Source organism: Metopolophium dirhodum, chromosome 6 (assembly GCF_019925205.1).
Source record: "Metopolophium dirhodum isolate CAU chromosome 6, ASM1992520v1, whole genome shotgun sequence".
Lineage (NCBI taxonomy): Eukaryota > Metazoa > Arthropoda > Insecta > Hemiptera > Aphididae > Metopolophium > Metopolophium dirhodum.
Window position 1 is genome coordinate 6,814,632 of NC_083565.1, and position 20,196 is coordinate 6,834,827.

Below are 20,196 nucleotides of genomic sequence, written 5' to 3' on the forward strand. Positions count from 1 at the left end.
TATTATAATATGTTTTATAAAAATTATATATTATTATACTATGTGAGCAGGTACATATTATTATGTGCTTATGTAAATATACGTGATATTTCTAAACGATTTAATCCCGAGTAACGTTAATTGGCGAAAAAACGTCAATGGCGTACAAAATATATGTACAAACCAGGACGTTTATTATACGATTCATGCGTGTATTAAGTAGATAGGTATTATACATACATACATACATATACATAATATTATATGCATCTACAGCATAATACACATGCATTGACCGCCCTAGGAGCTAAGTCATACTCATGCGCGACAGACCACCTCGGATGTACGCCCGTATGTCGGCTTAACCCAAACAGGTGTGTGTGTGTGTGTTATAATATTATGTAGATAAACGATACCGGTCTGTGTGCCGACTTCGGGTAAACCATGAATGAAAAAAATGTATTAAATTATACGTATATACACACACTTAGTTGGGTTGGAGTCGTGAAAGAGTATATCAGAAAAAAAACTTATGAAATGAGTCGTCGTCTATTTGGCGTAGGATAATATGCGGCGCACAAGCACGCGAGATGGTATAATATTATAACGCACGGTCCACTGGTAATGGCAAACGACGGCGACCGGCAAAGACGACGCACCGATCGTCGGCCAATATATATTGTATTATAATATCGTATAACAGAACGTGCGGCCAACATACTATCACCTGTATATATGTATATTATTCATCTACCTATATATATATACCTATTATAATACTTACATAACATCACGCAGGCGTATTATACATAATACAATTTAATACCGTCAAGAAATCCCCTATATATATATTTCGTCGCGAGGTTTTTGTTCGTCTCAAAAACGATATACATAATAATATCTTAATATACACTATTTACCTATATTTTTTTTATTTTTTTTTGTCGTCGTACCTATTTATATACGTATATAGAGGGAGTGAGACGCGTCGGTAGTGTATTATATACACACACATCTGCGATGCGCCCCGGTACAAAAGCTATATAATATTATTATATTATATTATACGTAGGTATACCGCCGCGGTGACCGCAAACCAGGTGGACCCGGTCCGGTTGAGGAGCGTGTGCTTCGTCTGTGTAACCTGAAACGCCGCCGCCAGAAACTCATCGGTGCGGTGGCGGCTGCGAACTCCTCCGCCGCGGGCCATTGTCAAGATGGCTCGCAGCAGCAGTCGAACCGCCGTCGCCGAAACGGAAGTCTGCGGCGCCCACGACGTGACAATCTCGTCGCAACGATCGCGGTCGACATAATAATATATAAAATGTAGTATGTATGTACCTACACAAGTTTATTCTTTACACCGCGATGATGTCTCTTCGTGGTCCGTCCGAAACCATCGGTGGTGGTGCGGTATGTTTTTTAAAATATTTTTTTACGAATAGGTATATACTCGCGCATGATATAAAACTATATCGTGTAATATAGTTTACATAAGCCCACGAGACTTATAGACGACGAGCGTTCGTATATATTTGTGATTTAGGGAGGGTGCGGGGTTGTTCCGGTTTTCGGTCTGTCCGAATCATTCATCGCGGCAGCGCACGACAAACTTTATTAAGGATCCGAATTCGAATGAAGAAGTCAGATGTCTCAGCTGCTCGAAGACTATACGAATACAGCCAAGAAAATTATTATTAAATAATATTGTTATTTTGTTAAAAATCATTATGTATAATATTATGTTATATGCATCTCGAGAGCAACACGCGGCGTCTCTTTAAATGGCAAACCCGCGGCTTGTAATCATATTCATATATGTAATATACGCGAGTACGCGACTCCAATAGTTATTATTATTGAACATAATATTATTAATTATTCAATATATTTAGCACGCTTTCGGATCAACTATCGTATTTCCGCAGAACGTCGTATTATGAGGATAGAGTATAAACTATGAAGTCTTGATAATATTGAACTGCAGCAGGCGGCCTATGTATAGGGACACGGATTATTGTTGTCGGAGTGTAATGTGATAGGGTACTACATCAACCCCTATATATATATTGCGCACACACACATACTCGCAAATAGTATTATATTTTAATATTATTATGATGTGTGTGTCGTCGGACGAATCCACAACGGGTTTGGCACAGCGTGTAGGCGCGGTCCTCCGGTCGTCGGTCCTGGCTAATTACCGGCCGCCGACTACGATTCTGTATACTTATATATATATATAATATATGCCTATGTATTATTACACCAGCGGGCTCCAGCTGAGTATGATTACACTCTCGGTATACGTACATAATATGACCTATACACGAGTACACTTCGAGAGTATGGTATGATATACATAATAATATATACACCGATATAATATGCATAATAATAGTTCTGTCCAGGTGACGGACGACGCGGGGTGTTGAAATGTATACCGCCGTCGCCGCCACCGACAACCGTATCAATGGAACGGTGCACGAGAAAAATACCTACATAATATTATAAGTAAGTATATAACACGACACGCGGCGATCACGTGAAATATAATATATTATATTCGAGCCTGTATGTACATAACATTAATATAATAATTTATGTGCGCTGCTCCCGCGTTTACACAATTACACGACGATAATATTATCACGCCGCATTTATAGGACGTGTATTGCACATTTTCACGACGTTTATAAACCTTTATATAATAATATATTATTATCCATTTATACAATATTATACGGCACACGATAATAATACTGCAACTACTACCCCCCATCATAGGTATTATGTATCGAGAAAGTTTTCTTCGAACGATCGTTGGTTTCAATTTCGTTAAAAAAAATCAGCTAAAAACCGCATACGATTCAGGACAGGTGCTTGTGTGGGGTGATTTCACTAAATGAGGAGTTTATAGTGGAAGACTGTAGTAGTCAATAAAAATTATAATACATTTCAATAAACGATTAACTCGGCGATCGGTAAGAGTAAGATGAGTTCCGAGTATACACTTTGACAATATAATATTTTGTCGCCTGCAAGTTAATCGTTTATTGAAATGTATTATAATCTTTATTGACTACTACAGTATTCTACTATAAACTCTTCCTTTGATGAATCACACCGCACAAGCTACACCTGTACCGAATCGTAAGTGATTTTTCGCTGATACTTTGAACGAAATTGTAGCCATCGATTGCCTCTGCTGAAGATGTATAAATATGTAAAATATTATATTAATATAGCGTATACATGGAACTTACATAACTTTTACCTATCGCCGGGTTAATCATTTATTGAAATGTATTATAATTGTTATACATATGATATATTTTTGGGCACTTCTAGACTCTAACCATTATAAACCGCATCACGTGCACTTAAAATGTTGTAGAACACATATAATATAAATTGAAAAATGACGCGCGCAAGCTATCTATAGAACGTTTATTTTTTTATATTTCTATCCGGTCACGGGGGCGTGCTGCTGTCACTATTAAAACAACTTTTTCGTACACACATACACATATATTATATACTTGTATGTGCACCACGAGATGACACCCGTCGCATATAGTACGCGTATAGGTTAGGTTAGCAGGTATATATACCACTCATTCGCCCACCAACGACGCGATATGTCTATGCAAGAGACATAATGTATACGCATTACGCACCTACCTAAATATATATTATGCTCACTTGGCCCCTTTTTACACTTCTCCGTGATACTATTATACATATAAGTATTAAGTATATACAACGACGCGTATATATATGCACATACTATACATTTTGACGCGCCACATCTGTCATGGGCGACGACAACGCGTCACTGCAGCAAAATCGTCTCCGAGTATATTTTTATACATCGTGGGCGTTCATCAATTAAAAGGCACTAATAAGTGACATTCGTTTTTCATATCCTTGAGATTTTGCATACTGCTGTACGCACCGTCTCGTTTTGCTCACAATATTATATAGTGTTTAAAATCGCACGAAGGAACGAGAGTTGATTAAAAAATTAAAAAAAAAAACTAATTAAGGTTATGCATCTCAAATCACCAATAGTACAGATGATAGACAACACAAAATAATATATTACAATAACAAGTACGCGGTTTTCGACCTGCCATATTGAGATTTAGAAAAAGAGACTTATTGTTGACATATATATATATATATACTTACTTAAATACACACGTCTGAATAAATCGCGGAGTACCTATATGCGTGCGCGTTGAGGTGGCGGAAAGAGTATAATATGGTACGTATCGTAACACTATTATGTGTATGGTGTATAATATATAAATGGCTATCATAACCCTTTGGGTCGACGAAAGTATAATATTATGTTATTATTTCACAGCGAGTAGCGTCCACCACAAGTGCAGGTGGGTACATATGGGTACCGGGAAATCGAGGTCACTTCGATAGTATAATAATATTATTATTATCGTCGTTATTGCGACACGGCACGCCGGTTAATGATATATAATAATATAATATTATATACCTAATGTATAGATGAGCGCGCGCTCGCGCGTATAGGGTTACGACGACTTTGCGGCGGCGGCGTACCGCCCGAGACACAAAGCCAACCGGTTTTTTTTTTTCAGCAAACGCGCGGCGATCTATAATACCGTTGCGTTGTCGTGTATCGCCCGCGCCGCCGCGCGTCGGACACACCGCATAATATAATATAATAATATTATAATATAATATTGTATTATAATGGAAAACCCGAATCAATGAGCCGTGTAAACGGGATAGACTTGTTGCGTGCGCGCGGTGCTGGTCGTAACCGGATACCGGGTCCGCGGCGGCGACATCGTCGGCGGCACGACACGACGACGTAGGTATTACTTATACCTACCTATTGCCTATAATACGTATATGTATTATATGGTTGGCCCATATGTGCTATACACATTCGCTTGCCGTCGATACACACATAAATATTATACAGGATGATTCACCAAAATAATATATGCTCACTCAAATTTTTTCCTTTAATAATGAATTAATTCCGAATTTTAGAATTTTTACATATACTTTCATATTTTCAAATTTTTGAGATGTTTTGTGCTACTTAAGGTGATACAAATATACAATCTTCTGTTATTCAAATGAGAACCTCTTTTATCACTGTAAATTATATTTTAATGAAGATAATATATTTTGAAAATGTCGATGTACGATTTACCTAATTTAAAATTCGAACATGTAATTTCACAGTTATTAAAATGTTATTACTAAGGATAAGTCCTTAGAAATGGTTTTGAAAATGATCAAGTACCTATATATAGATAATACCTATACCTGGATAATTTTATGAATTACAAATATTTATGGCTTAATAATACATAATAATAAAACTTAAATTTTATTTCGTCATTGTCCCAATATCTTTCAAACCCCTTAATCATGATCCTATATTACCCTTACACAAAGTTAAGTAGTTAACTCGAAAACTACTCGTTGGAGTTTTTATTCTGATACGTCAACATTATCAGAAAAATGATTCGCTAAATAATTTTTAGTAATAATTTTATTTCGACTGTGTACAGAAAAAAAAATGAGGTTTTAATTTTTAAACAGAAGTTTACATCTCCATCTACTAGTACAAAAATCTAAAAATTAGAAAATTCGATTTTTGAGTAGGTTTAATTTCTAAGTTCTAAAAAATTAGATTTAGAATTAGGTACCTATATACTGAGTATTATTGAAGAAAAAGAGGGTGAACAATGAGCATGCTCGGTGAATCATCCTGTATAATATTATTATGGATTATTGTGGCGGCGAAAACGCACACGGTTTATTTTATCATTAATCGTTATTATTATTATCGCGCGTTAAGGATCGGCTGAGCGCGCCCGATCGACAGACGCACCGCCGCCGCCGCCGCCGCCGCTCGCGTAACCGTATACCTGCGCCTGCTGCTACAGCAGCCGTTTTGCACGCGCATTAATTCGACAAAATGGTCGCACAATATTATTTACAACGTCCACGATCGTTATTATAATGTATACCGCACGTCGGCACTATAGGCAGATCACTGTTCGGACGACGCAATAACAAATAATAATAAACGCGTCGCGCGTGGCGAACTTTTTTTTCTGCACCGAGTCCGTCGATCCGGTTTGCCGCCGCTGCGCTTTGAGGCGGTTTTCCGTTTGGCTTCCTTTCAGCGGCCACACGAATTAATATTATATACCTATACGTCGTACAGTCTACGGACTGACCAACCGCGGCGTCTCTCTTCCACCCTCTCTGCTGGTTTGTTTTAATTTATTTAAATTTTATTAAGTGTTGTTATTTAATAGCGATAACAAATTTATAATGATTACTGGAAAAGGCATGTGACATTTGTTCTTTTTCGTTTTATACTATTATAATTATGTTTATACATTTCATTATATTTTCCTCTGTAATACCAGTCTCATGTATTTGCATTTTACATTGCATATTTTATATTCTGTTTAAAACCTGTGTCTTTTCTTATAATTCTACGGAAAAAATTTAAGTTTCCTATTCAGTTGAATTTTCACTTAAGCAGTAATATATTTAATTGTTAACTATCAACTCATTCACAAGCCCAGGCTTAAAGGAATATATATATTCTTTTATCTATATGATGTAAACTGTATATTTAAAAAAAATATAACAAAATTAAAAAAAAAAATAGCAGACTTGGACAATTTGTATGAGCACATTTAATTGGATCACCGATATTAATCGACTAATTGTCACGATGTAGGGATTATCATAATATCAAATAGGTAGAAACATATTGTTTCGCAGCAATTTATAGATATATATTATGCGATTAAAAGTATAGATATTATAGATGTACTATAGATATTTTATGTGATAGTATTCCCATTTTCCATGTACCTACAGCATTTACACAACGGTAAGTATATGCCTAGTATTAATTACTTGCTAGTAAAATAAGGGGGAAAAATATAGAAACTATCGTTATCACACAACATACAAAAGCGTTATATATCTAATATAAATAACATAACACTATATGACGTTAAGACTAAATACGTCGCATAGAAATATTACAGCAGAGGTAGCCATATTATATTACGACGACTGCGATCATATTCGTATATCATCAGAATAAATATATTATTTTATTATTATATATTTTATTTTATAATTAAGCCAGAGCTGTTCAAGTCATACGATTTCTCCGTGGCACGTTTTCATATTTTTGATTTTTGTGCAGTAGCGGCATATATAGGCACGCAACTAATAATGCGCATATATTAATGAATAAACAAGTTTATGTAGATTTCTGTGTAATATTATACTCCGGTACAGATTAAAAAGGTGTATACAGATATACACCACGCGCCGCTCACGGAGACATCGATACGTAGGTTAGTATATAGTAGGTATAAAAGAACGGACCACAAAAATTATCATTATTATATACGTGCAAAGTGGTTGAAAATATAAAGCATATTTTTAATTTTAATATGTTAAACTATACTTTGTCCAAACCGGACAGACGGAAAAGGGGTTTAAACATATTATGGTTTTTTTTATTATACATAAAATAGGGCGCGTTTCCCTTGTGCTGCCGCCGACGACTTTAATACATTATATAATATAATTTTATACAATGCGTATTATTATTATTATTAAACAATATATATAGTTTATATTTATCAACTTATGTTGTCAACGATATAATAAAACGCAAACTTCGCGGAGATCGAAAGTATAAGTTATATATATATAATATTATGTAGCAATATTTAATTAAGATTGAGTATTTAAGGGACATCAACTCGTGTAACTTACAAATTAATATCATAACATGAGTTTATCATTATTCTATTTTGTAATTTTTATTTTAATATTATATTAATTACTCCACTGTCTTAACTCGTCCTAATCATGCTTAATCCTACTACACACATAGATAATAAATAATATTTATATATATATGATAAATTTGCAAAATGTCAACGTTTAACGGATTTCTTAAAATATATCAAAATATTCTTAAGTTTTTAGGATATAAACTTTTGCTTATAATCTATTATACCTGCACTTTTCATCGGGCTTAAAATAAATAAAAACACTTTTATTCAACACAATTTACTTTAAATTATTACATGTTTCTTTAACATTTTGAATATATCTATACATTTGCATACCTAGTAAAATAATATTAAACTTATATTTTACTTATTGTACACCCATGAAGATGAAATATTTCTATTGGATTACATTTATACTTTACTGAATGAAGTGTGAAACAATAAAAACTATGCTGAATCGAGTAAACTGTACCTATACAGGATACCTAACCCATAGGTACATATATAGTTCTATATATAAGCGCGTAATGAAAATTGTTCGACTACGCAAACGATTTTTACCGCGTCCATTTTGGCAGTATTATATAAGTATAATATTATCGTGTCGGCAACAATATATAATTATATATAATATAATATTAAATGTCGTAATGGTTTTATCAATAGAAATTAGAAACTATATAGGCGTCATAAGGCGTTTAAGGTTTAACTGCAGTATAATTTTCGAATATTGCGCGTTCAGCGTATAATATAATATAGGATAATATGATAATATAATAATACAACAATAAATAATAATACCTATGCATAGTATAATATCGTTGACATCATAAAAGGGTTAATATAATATATAGTTACACGTTAGGGTATGCAATATATATTGTATGTCATATACTCATACAAATTACATTGAATTGTTATTTTTTGATCTAATCGCATTTTCTGATCAAATTTTTTCGCAGTATGCATTATGTACATGATATCGTGTACTATGCACGCCGTGTATGCATACACAGTACACACACGCACATATACCGCGTGTCAATGTAAAATAGAGGGTACCTCTAATATATACATATTGAGTATATATTATAGGTACCTATATATATAATATTATGTGTATGTGTGCGTTCGGATTATACGTATCATTCGTTTCATTATTATTATTATGTAGGTACTATATATATATACACGCGTAGTAAAATAAGTATGTATATAATATTATATTATATTATATATTATGAATATACGCGTTCACGTGTTATTTTTGATAATGGTCGCAGAATTTGACACCCGAAGGCAGCTGCTACTGCTCTGCCACCGTTTGATCCGTCGTGATAACGCGCGCGCGCACGGACAATGGCCTAGGCAAAAATTATAGGGTATAAAAACGTATCTATATAATATAATATAATATAATATAATACGAGATCAAGTAACTCGCAGTGTGCGTATGTTTGCATCACCTATATTATGTACCTATTGGTATACTCTATGTGTCGGTTTTATTTTTCTCGATTAAACGTACACTACATCGCACGCATTTGCGGCTATTTATGTTATACTATTATGCCTTTACAGTTGGATATTATAGTTTTCAGAATGCATATTGCACCATTATTATTTATACATAAGTACAAACTACAGAGTGATTATTTTATCACAGAACATTTGATATTCTTAAACCTAACCTATTATAGGTATATTAAGTTATAACCTTAACCGGTTCGCTCTATATATAATATATATACTATAGGTTTGATTATATTAGATTACCTATCATACTCACTACGTATCATATAATATATTTTATATATTATATATTATGTACATCGATTGTATATTATGCTGCATTATACGAACGAAATTTCCCATATCATATCGCATTTATATATGTATCACATCTCGCGTGTGTCGTCTATCTATATTCTCTATATATACCTATAATATAAAATAGGTATATACATATATATAGTAGGAGTGTAGGATTAATTTCTATTTCATTTTATTTTTCCAAACATTCTACCCAAATGTATTATTATTATTATTGTTATATCACGTGTAGAGAAGACGATCGTCCAAATAAATACATTCTATACGCGCGTGAAATCAATATAGGTTCAAAAACGACGGTGGTGGCAGCGGCGGCACGGCGGCACAACGGCACGTATATATATATGACGGGCATGATGGGGTATACATATAATATACGTTATGTATATAAAAACAAAAGGTGGCATATGCACACACGACACACACACTCGCTTAATAATAATAATATATTATGGTATTGAATGTCATCATCGTTGGCATATAAAAGTGGTATACACGATTCTCACGGTCGTCATTCGTCAAAAATGTGTCCTCTTTTGGCTGCCTTCTGTTTGTATTCCGATGCGGTGTAGGTCCATCGTCGTATACACACACAAACATAGTATATGTATATATAGTAATGTATTTTGTACAGTATATTATAATATTATTGCACACAGACAACAACCGTCAACAAAAATATTATATTATAGATATAGCCACATAGGTACACTATACAGCGGGAGCAAGAGGTTAGACATCACAGCGCGCGTAGATATACATGTACAATACATACATATTATAGTTTTCCTCCCGAATTCACGTGGGTAAACAACTCACTCGTAAATGTACCTATACATACCTAAACATACACGTTATTATATATAAGTGTGTACGGTAATAATATACATAAGAAGAAAGCTTTTATGATGTTTTGAATTGTATATTTCGAACACGACAATAATAATATATGTGTATATATTAGGTATAGGAACAGTCTATACATGTGTAGTGTGTACCTACCGCTGTAGTACACCTACGAAATACGAAAACAGTTTTGAAGTTTTTCGATCGCATATGATGTACCTACTAAGTACTAATAGTATTATTGCAGTGTGCTTCGTAGCCACCAAATATGATATTATAATATATATTGTACAGCTCGGCTGAGCAGTGACCACGCACTATATAATATAATATTCATAATTATATACAATATACTCTCTTGCCGGTTGAAAAATTATATAGATCAGACGTCACTTTGCTATTTTATATTATATGACATTTTTTATCAAGCCGGATTTAAAAACGGTGAATATGTTTAAGTGTAGGTACTAGATAGCCGGTATAGGTACCTATACAATACTTATAACTCGTTATAAATCTAATAAGACAATATGAATTAGAAATAACGTATTTAAAATAGACATTATTATTTGGCGCGATATAATATAAACGTATTAATACTAGATAGTAGATAATATATGTATGTATATATATATCTTATTGTATTTATATATTTACTGGTAAATTACGCGCAGGTTTATCTCGGTTACTATTATATCTATCTGTATGCGTAAAATATGCAGTGGCAAAGACAGGGGGGGGGGGGAACTTGGTATAATTTATACTCAACCCTGAAAGGGAGTTTCATAATCCTGGCTACGCCACTGATAATAATATGTACCTATTATAATATGCATTCCATATATATTTAGTAATTTAGAACTCAAAATGTTTAATGGGTAGGACGGGTGGGTACATAATAATATAATATATAAACACGATATATCCTACGCGTAAATTAGCGTCTGAAATGAATGGAGCAATACTGCAATGGAATAACAAGAGCGCGCGCGCTCATTTAAAGTCATTTGAGACTCGTGACGGTCGTAAATCACACGAACGTTATGTATCATACAATATATTTTATAGGTACCTAATATACGCATCTAATCGTGCAACGTGCGTATGGCATCTACAGGTGATATAGGCATATAAGCATAATGTACGAGCGTTAACGACAGGCAGCTGTAAAAGTACATCGATTTTAAAACGACACGTGTATTTTAATAGGATATATTGGTACATTGTAATATTATTAAATACATTTTAAAGTTTATACACCGATATATACGTATACTCTATGTATATATTTGTAGGGAAACGTCAAAATATTATAAACACATATACATGGTGAGATAACGTATTTTATTTGCGGTTTTGCTGGACAATTCTAAAATATATAATTATATTATATTAGTGCCAAAAAAGAACGGAAATAATAATCGTACCTAACTATCATCGCAGTCGTTATTATACCTATTATAATATTATTATACGATAAACGTGATGTGCAATGTCATTTTAACCTTGCAGTATACACAATGATGTGCAGCGTTCGACAGTATATGAATATAACATATTTTGTAACGCAGCGTGATTCGATCGTATAAAATATAATATTATAATATATACACATTAATATATAATCCTATATGCTGTCTATACAGTATTTACAAAATGTCTAAATATTCATCGGGAACGGAAAAATGATTTGGTATACATAAATAATAGGTGTATAATATATAACATGGTATACATTTATATTGGTAGCTAGAGGCGTAGGTAACTATGTATATATTCTTGTAAGGTAAAATTTGGTGTGTCAATCAAGGAAAGCGCTTATTTTCAGTCGATGAGTGTAACGGGTTCGATGTAATTTGTATAGGTAGGTACATGTCATGCGCCCAATCCTCCTTGGTATACCTATACAAGATTTTCTTATGTAATATTATTATTACGCGGTATTACAATGTATTATGAGTTAAGTAGTCGATAATGAAACACACACGATTTATATTATGCAGAGGGTAATATTATTAATTGACACTTGAGAAATAATTAATATATAATATGTATTTGTGTGTACCTCCTGCATATAATGTACATATAGGTATACACATGAGTATTCGTGTATGACTTGGTAGTTTTTACACTCAATGTGTAATGTATATGTATGAGCGTGTGGTAACTACAATATTATAATATTATAGTCTTTACTAGTGTCCGGACGTCTGGTTGTATAGTAGGTAAGTAGTTTTAGTAGTTTTATATTGTTAAATAGTGTGGGTACACTGCAGGTCGCATAATATGAGGACTGCTCTAGGCGTTCCGCAGGGAATCAGTTAAAATGTGTCAAAATAACGCATGATGTACCCATATTATTTAGACGATTGGTGATGTAGCTAGTATATTATAATATAAACGTCATGTCGATTATTCATTTATAACGGCTTTATACAACGCGCGATAGGTTTTTATTTTATCATTGTACTCGCATAATATATAGTTGCAGTATGTTACAATAAAACGCTTACATATATAATATATTATATTATTCCGTATACTCGTATTACGTGTTACGCAGGAGATACCTATATATTATTATCGTATTGATTTACATAATATTATTGGTGTTTTACCTTTCAATCATGCCTTACATAATATGTTGTAGTAGGCTATAGTGGAGAACTATATATAGTGTATTTGGGGGATGATATGGACTATATATTATGAGCCCATCACTTATTTTTTTGATTTCGCTTTAAACTTGATAACTATATATGTAGGGTTGAAAATTAAATATTTTGAATAAAATATTGGTATAAGTTACTTATTTATTGTAAAATAGGGATATACCCTACAAAAAAAAATCTAAGCAAAATGTAGGTAAGTATACCTATATTATGACTGTAAGTTATGTTGTTATTAATACTGTTTTACGTGCTTACAATAAATAATTTTACATAATATATATATATATGTATTCTACCTATATTATGGGTCCTAACCATACATACCATATCGCTATACCTACGCGTGACTGGTGACATAACGTGTTACGCCGTTACATTGATGTATACAAATTAATTCGAGTGACCACCGAGAATTTAGTATTTTAAATATAGAAAATTATATAGGTACACATTCAATTGCTGGCTATACGACGAATATTCGTATTGTATAAGCTCTAGTAATAAATCTATCATATCTTTATATATTTAACGTACCACCTGCACCACGGCCGCACTCATTCTTAAAAAAAAAAACTTTGCATTCGTTCATAAAAATAAAAACCAGTTTATTTTTCTTATTTTTTTACGTTTGGACAACCTTAACGCGACTGTCGTATGGAATGTAAATATTCAATGAATATTGATTATAATATATAGGTACACATAAGTATATTATATAGGTACGGGTTACCTTATAATAACGGACGGAATATTATTAAATAAATTATATATATATACCCATTATATGGGTATAGGTACATATAATAGAGTTATAGGTACAGTATTCAAATATAATAAAACTGCAGCAGATATATAAAAACCCAATATTATGTAGTCAATATCTAAATTTTTACTCTACAAAAATTGCAAACAATATTATGTTACCTATTATACCTATAGATACTTCAATATATACTTATATAGAAAAATGTTTTAACAACTGCATATGTTTTCCTGTTATGTCCGCAGCTATATTATAAAAAGTATATATTTATATATAGGTATAATAGGTATATATTATATTTTTTTATAGGTATAATTTTACGATAAACCTAAGTAATTCGAAATATTGTTTTCATTATTCAATATGCATATACGTCATAATACCTATGTAGTACATGTAGGTAGGTACTTCGTACTTGCTATATATATATAATTACGGTTTATATTCAACAACGATTTTTTAAATAATATATTATCTAGTCTGTCTTTGAATACAATATGAATTAACTGTTAAAAAATATATCATTTTAAAATTTAAATAACTATAAGTATATTATATTATATATTTATACTTCGTAAAAAATTTAAATTAAAAAATAATAAAAAGACTCAATTTGTATATTTCTTATTCGATTGTAGGTCCTATATATTAAAGCATGGTTTTGTGCACCTATTTCCTCTTTAGCTCCATTTTAAAACTTAACATTTTTGAAAAGTCTCATCGTTTATGAAATAATACATAGGTATACCTATATAATAGTGGTTTGTATACAAACATTTCTCAATCAACCTTAAAAAAAAACTATGTAGCCCCTGAAACAGCAGCATTGGCATTATTTGATACAATAATTTAACAATTGAAACAAAACTAAAAATGGTTTATTCTATAAAACTAAAAAACTTAACTTCGGAAATCAATAAACGAATCATTATTTTGCCAAATGAAGTAGGTACCTAGCTCAAATCATGAAGAAAGAAATACATGATTTTATTTACGTTGCATCTACTTTATTTTTTTCGTGATTTGAAATATCAACATCATTCTTGGAGCAACATCCACCAATGTGCGATACAAATGAAGACTTTCAAAAAGGTCTTTAAATTGCAGTAAATACGCACTTCGTGTTACAAACGATACGACAGAAAGAGGGGTAAAACTCATGGAGCTATAATAGGGCCTTAACAAAAAATGAGGATCATATACAGAATACGTGTTCCAAATTGTCGAATATTATCGCCGTATAAATACCCGAACAGTTTAAAAATTACCTACTACGGTTTTAAAACCATTATAGTTATTTTTCTTTGTGCACTATAAAATATAAATTTTAACAAATTGAATTACTGGTTACTATTTATCCTTATGAACCAATGAGACTAATTTTAAATAACGAGTATAAATGTATGTTGTATAATATGATATATAATACATTTTGTAATAATATTGTTTAATTGTTACGTTATTTATAAAATTGTATGTTTCATAATAATATAAGTTATATTAAAAATAATATTTTAATCAAAAAACTGTACCTACCTATATAGAATAAGAAATATAAAAAATTTAATTTACTCTAAACAATGTCATGTCCGTATTTTTATATAAAACAAGATATCAATAAAAAATTTTAAAAATCCGTATAGTTATTTTAACAGAAACATGTTTTTCAACTTTAAGGGCTGGGGGCACGGGTTAAACTTAACTGATCGAAATGCAATTTTGTGCACTTAATTTGTATGCGTATTGGAATCAATTTACGGGGTAAGACTGAAAAAAAATCTGACATCGTAAAATAAGGGCAACCCCAAGTCCTATATACACTGCTACTATATTATACACGAAAAATATAAAGGGTTTGCGCTTACCTGTTTTTGGCCGCCGCCGCTCTATCACGTTGTCTGCGGTTTTTGAACCAATTGCCCACCTGCGTGGGTGTCAGTCCGGTGGCCTGGGCCAGTTCCTTCTTCTTGGTGGGATTTGGGTACGGGTCCTGGAGGTACCACTCGCGGAGCAGGCTCCGGGTGCGCTCCTTGAAGCAGTGTGTCTTCTGCTCGCCGTCCCATATGGTCCGGGGCAGCGGGAACTTCTTGCGGACGCGGTACTTGTCGACCGGGCCCAGCGGCCGGCCGCGGAGCTTCTCGGCCTCCTGGTAGTGGGCTTCCAGCCACATGGCCTGCAGCTTTCCGTGCGAGTCCTTGGTGAACTTGTGGTGTTCGAGTATGGTGTACATGTCGCGGTAGTTGCCGCTGTGGAACGACACGATGGCCCGGGCTCGGAGCACGGCCTCGCTCTTGTTCAGCTCGACGATGTTCGGGTGAGCGACGGGCAACGACCACAGGAACCGGGCCAGCCTCTCGATGTCGCCACTCTCCTCGAGCGTCTCGCACACGCTGGCCACCTGCGTCACGCTGAAGTTGAGCATGGGCAGCCCGAACATGGGGTTGGGAACCATGGGCGGCATGGGCGCGAGCCGCGTAGCCAGCGGCGTCACCGGGCTGCTGATCGGGCTCACCGGCGATCCCCGGCCCGACGACGAGTCGGTGGGCGTCGAAGATATGCCCAGTGCCATCGCTCTACATGCCACGCGCCAGCCCCGTGAACCGACGGAATGAGCCGCGGCGGTGATTGTTGCAGTTATTCAGTCGCAGCCGCTGCAGTCGGACGATGCGCGGCGCCGGTAAAAAAATGCGTATATATAGGTATATAATATTATTTATACGTAAAATGAAGCAATGCGACGACGGTCCCGCGACTGCAAGAACGCGAACTGCAGACGTAGGTATACACTATATGTCGGCGGGTAACGCTATGATTATAGTTTAATAATTATTCTGCACTTCCGATGAATCGCGGGGGTTTTACAGCAGTATAATATAGTCACGGTTAAAAAAAAAAAACGATCGGAACGTATGCGCAGAGATTGACGCGACAACAGTATAGTATTAACAGTGCAACGTGTACGATAATTATTACGACGGCAAACTAGGTGTATGATAATATAATAGTGCGCGGACGGGTAGGTATATAATAATAATATGATATTAGTGACCGTATTATACCTACAACGACGGACGTAGTGCGGTCGTCGCGGCGGCGTACGTGTAGACTGTATACGGCCGAACGGCGGTGTGTATGATACGATACGAAACGATACGTGCGTGCGTGCGTGCGCGTGGATGCGTGCGCGCGCGTGTGTCGTCGGTTCGGGGGGATATCGTTTGCGTCAGATCATCGGAATATCGTTGACCGGCCGAATACTACTGGTGCGCGGCGGTGGAGCCGTGGCGGTGGCGGCGGCAACGGCAGCAGAAAGAGAGAGTGAGAGTGAGAGAGAGTGAGCGGTCTCGCCCGCCCGCCGACCCCCCACCACTTTCCTGCGGCGGAGACGCCTCCTCCTGTTCCCGCCACCGCTTGAGATCCCGTTCCGGCTCAAACCCTCCGGTACCGCTCTCGCCCTTCGTCGTGGTCGCAGACGTCCCGCCCGCCCGCGGTCGTCGCGCGCGCACTCTGCACACCACCGTCGCCCCGCCCATGATTAGCCGCCCGTCGCCATGGCCACGGCCAATCCGGCGCGGGCGTATCCCGTACAGCCCCGTATAGGTTACAGCGGCGGCGGACGGCTCGGCGCAGTGATTGATACACTCGGGTGGGGATTTCCACAAACAAAAACCGTGTTCGGTAGCGCTCAACCACACCTATATTATATTCTATCCACCACGACCGTCGTCTACGTTTGGTTCTGCCGCGGCGACGACGCGCACACGCGCAACGCCAACTACGGACGTCAATCGCCGTATAGACAGTGTATGCGGTATACCTATAACAATATTATAATAACATAATAATATTATGTTTCATTTTTATTATATTGTTTCTGTACAGACAATGCACTTTGCAGTGTATATTATGCACCTAGTGCGCCCATCTATAGGCTCTATATGTCTATTGTAGGTGTCAGTGTCTACACCTTATACTACACATTATGCCTACTCGGAACAAGAATAACATAATAAATAATAATATTTTATCAAAATGAAAATAATCCCATCCCTTTAGATATTATTATACAGTCTGCAGCAGCAGTGCCGTGTGTTCAGTAAAGTGGAGGTAATATAATATAATAATAAAATTTAGGTAGGTGTATATATGTAGTTTTAGATATAGTATATAGTATGTACGCTATACCTATATACGCAATCTATATCTAATGATAGGTCGGATATAGGTTGGTAGTTGGTATTAACATGCAGGGGTGCACTAGAAATATAAATTGGCCGCGGGACACAAAAAATTCTTACCAATTTTGGGCTAATAATATAAAATATTTATGAGTTATCGGCTCATATTAATTCAAGCAGCCCGAATTTACGACAGACCCAGGCGGAGTTGCTCCTGTTCGTTCGTTCTCGTAATATTATAATTTTTCGGTCATTATATACATTATATAACAATAGTATACATTACCTAGGTGCTAGGTATAAATAATGTATAATTAACTAATAACTATATAGTTATATATCAATAACTCTTGATTATGATAGGGCATTATGTGGTATATATTATATAGGTAGGTATATACAACTATAAAAGTATTGAAAAACCACTGTGTGACGGGGAGTATAAGACCAGCACCTCGGGGGTTTTTACACCTATAAAAGTATATAGATACTGTTGCAGAAATGCTGCAGCTGCAGCGTGTGCATGGTGAAAGGAACAACTCGGACTTATTGCAGGATCATACGACACATCATATTATAAAGATCATGTGAGATAGGTATATCGTATATTATATTTATGTATATTGTATATATATTATATATACAATGTATATTCACAGCTACATCTATATAATTTATACACGTTTGTATATAAATAATATTAATAAATATATTAATATTATATCTACCTACCTATATCTATACGCGTAGGTATATATGAACCATACAGCTATAGAGGTGTAATTTGGTCATGTTTGTGGTGATGGAGAGGGGGGTTTGAAGTATTAATGCACCATCACTAAAAAAATTTAATGTGTATAGTAAAATAATGTATATGGCTATATATATTATAAATTCATCACAAATAATTACATTCTTTTAATATATAATATAGACCCCCATATCCCCCTCCCCCCCCGTAGATACGCTACTGCTATGTTATGAAGACACCGCATGCAGACGCATTCAATTAATAAATCAATTAATATTAAGACTACGCTAAATACGTTGCGGCAGCCCAGTTATAGTGGTTATTTTTACGGCATGGTGGATGGAATTAGTTTACGGAATCGACCACTGCGCGCTATCTATACGGAGGTATCTATATTAAACACTTCAGTGCATATATTATTTTTATTCCCCTCAATTTGTTTAGTAACACTTTAAAAATGATACATGTTTAAAATGTTAAACTTTACTGTCTGGCACATACCACGCATGGCACATATTATTATACCTTACGCAATGTGTTATACCTAATATCTATGTATGGTACAGTTTATAGGTTTACTCATTTATAATGCGGTATAGAAATAAAATATACCTACGTGTAGTAATAGATAATAGTGCATAATATATAGGCTAATACCTTCATAATAGTATATTGCCTACCTATATATTACGTATATTTACACAAGGGTGTAGCCAAGGGGTGAGGCAGGGGGAATTCCCCCCCTCAAAGCTAACAAATATACCTATTATTGTTTATACGGAATTTTAAATTGGAGTAAGCAATTTAAAAATAGGTACAATTGCAGGTTGCCCTCCCCCCCCCTGAAGAAATGTCTAGCTACGTCCTTATATTTACATATTGAGATGAATAAGGCAATTTATTTTTATACGAGTTTTATACATCAAAACAATTGATGAAGAAGCCAAAATTGTCCATATATAGTCGATTACTTAATAAACTCGCGTATCTCACTATTCATAACCCACTCGTAAAAAAATGTGCGCATATACCAAACCTCCCCGGCATCCCTCGATGCAAGCTAAAAATATAATACCGTATACCTGAATAACCACTGAATATAGGTACCTATATATAATAAGTAATCAAATCGAAGCGTATGTCACGAGTATATAGCATGCTTTTTAAATTATCATTTAAACGAGTTAAGAACGATGGCGAAACAAATAAATTTGCGGGGAATCATCATTTTGGAAGTATTATATCCTTGAAACCTTCTAAAGTTTGAGATTTTACGTTTATATGCATGCGCAAAACACTGTATAGGTATACTTAGCGACAGTGCCTA

The 20,196-nt window shown here is 34.8% G+C and overlaps 1 protein-coding gene across 1 annotated transcript in view; it reads right to left on the reverse strand.

Annotated features, from left to right (window-relative positions):
* The window catches only part of LOC132947029 (homeobox protein SIX6-like), a 41,988-nt gene extending 24,783 nt beyond the window's left edge, over positions 1-17,205 (reverse strand). The window contains exon 1 of the mRNA XM_061017208.1: positions 15,806-17,205. Coding sequence (XP_060873191.1) covers positions 15,806-16,509 — 704 coding nt within the window. The 5' untranslated portion in view covers positions 16,510-17,205. The remainder of the gene's footprint in view (positions 1-15,805) is intronic.
* Between the last annotated feature and the right edge of the window lie 2,991 nt (positions 17,206-20,196).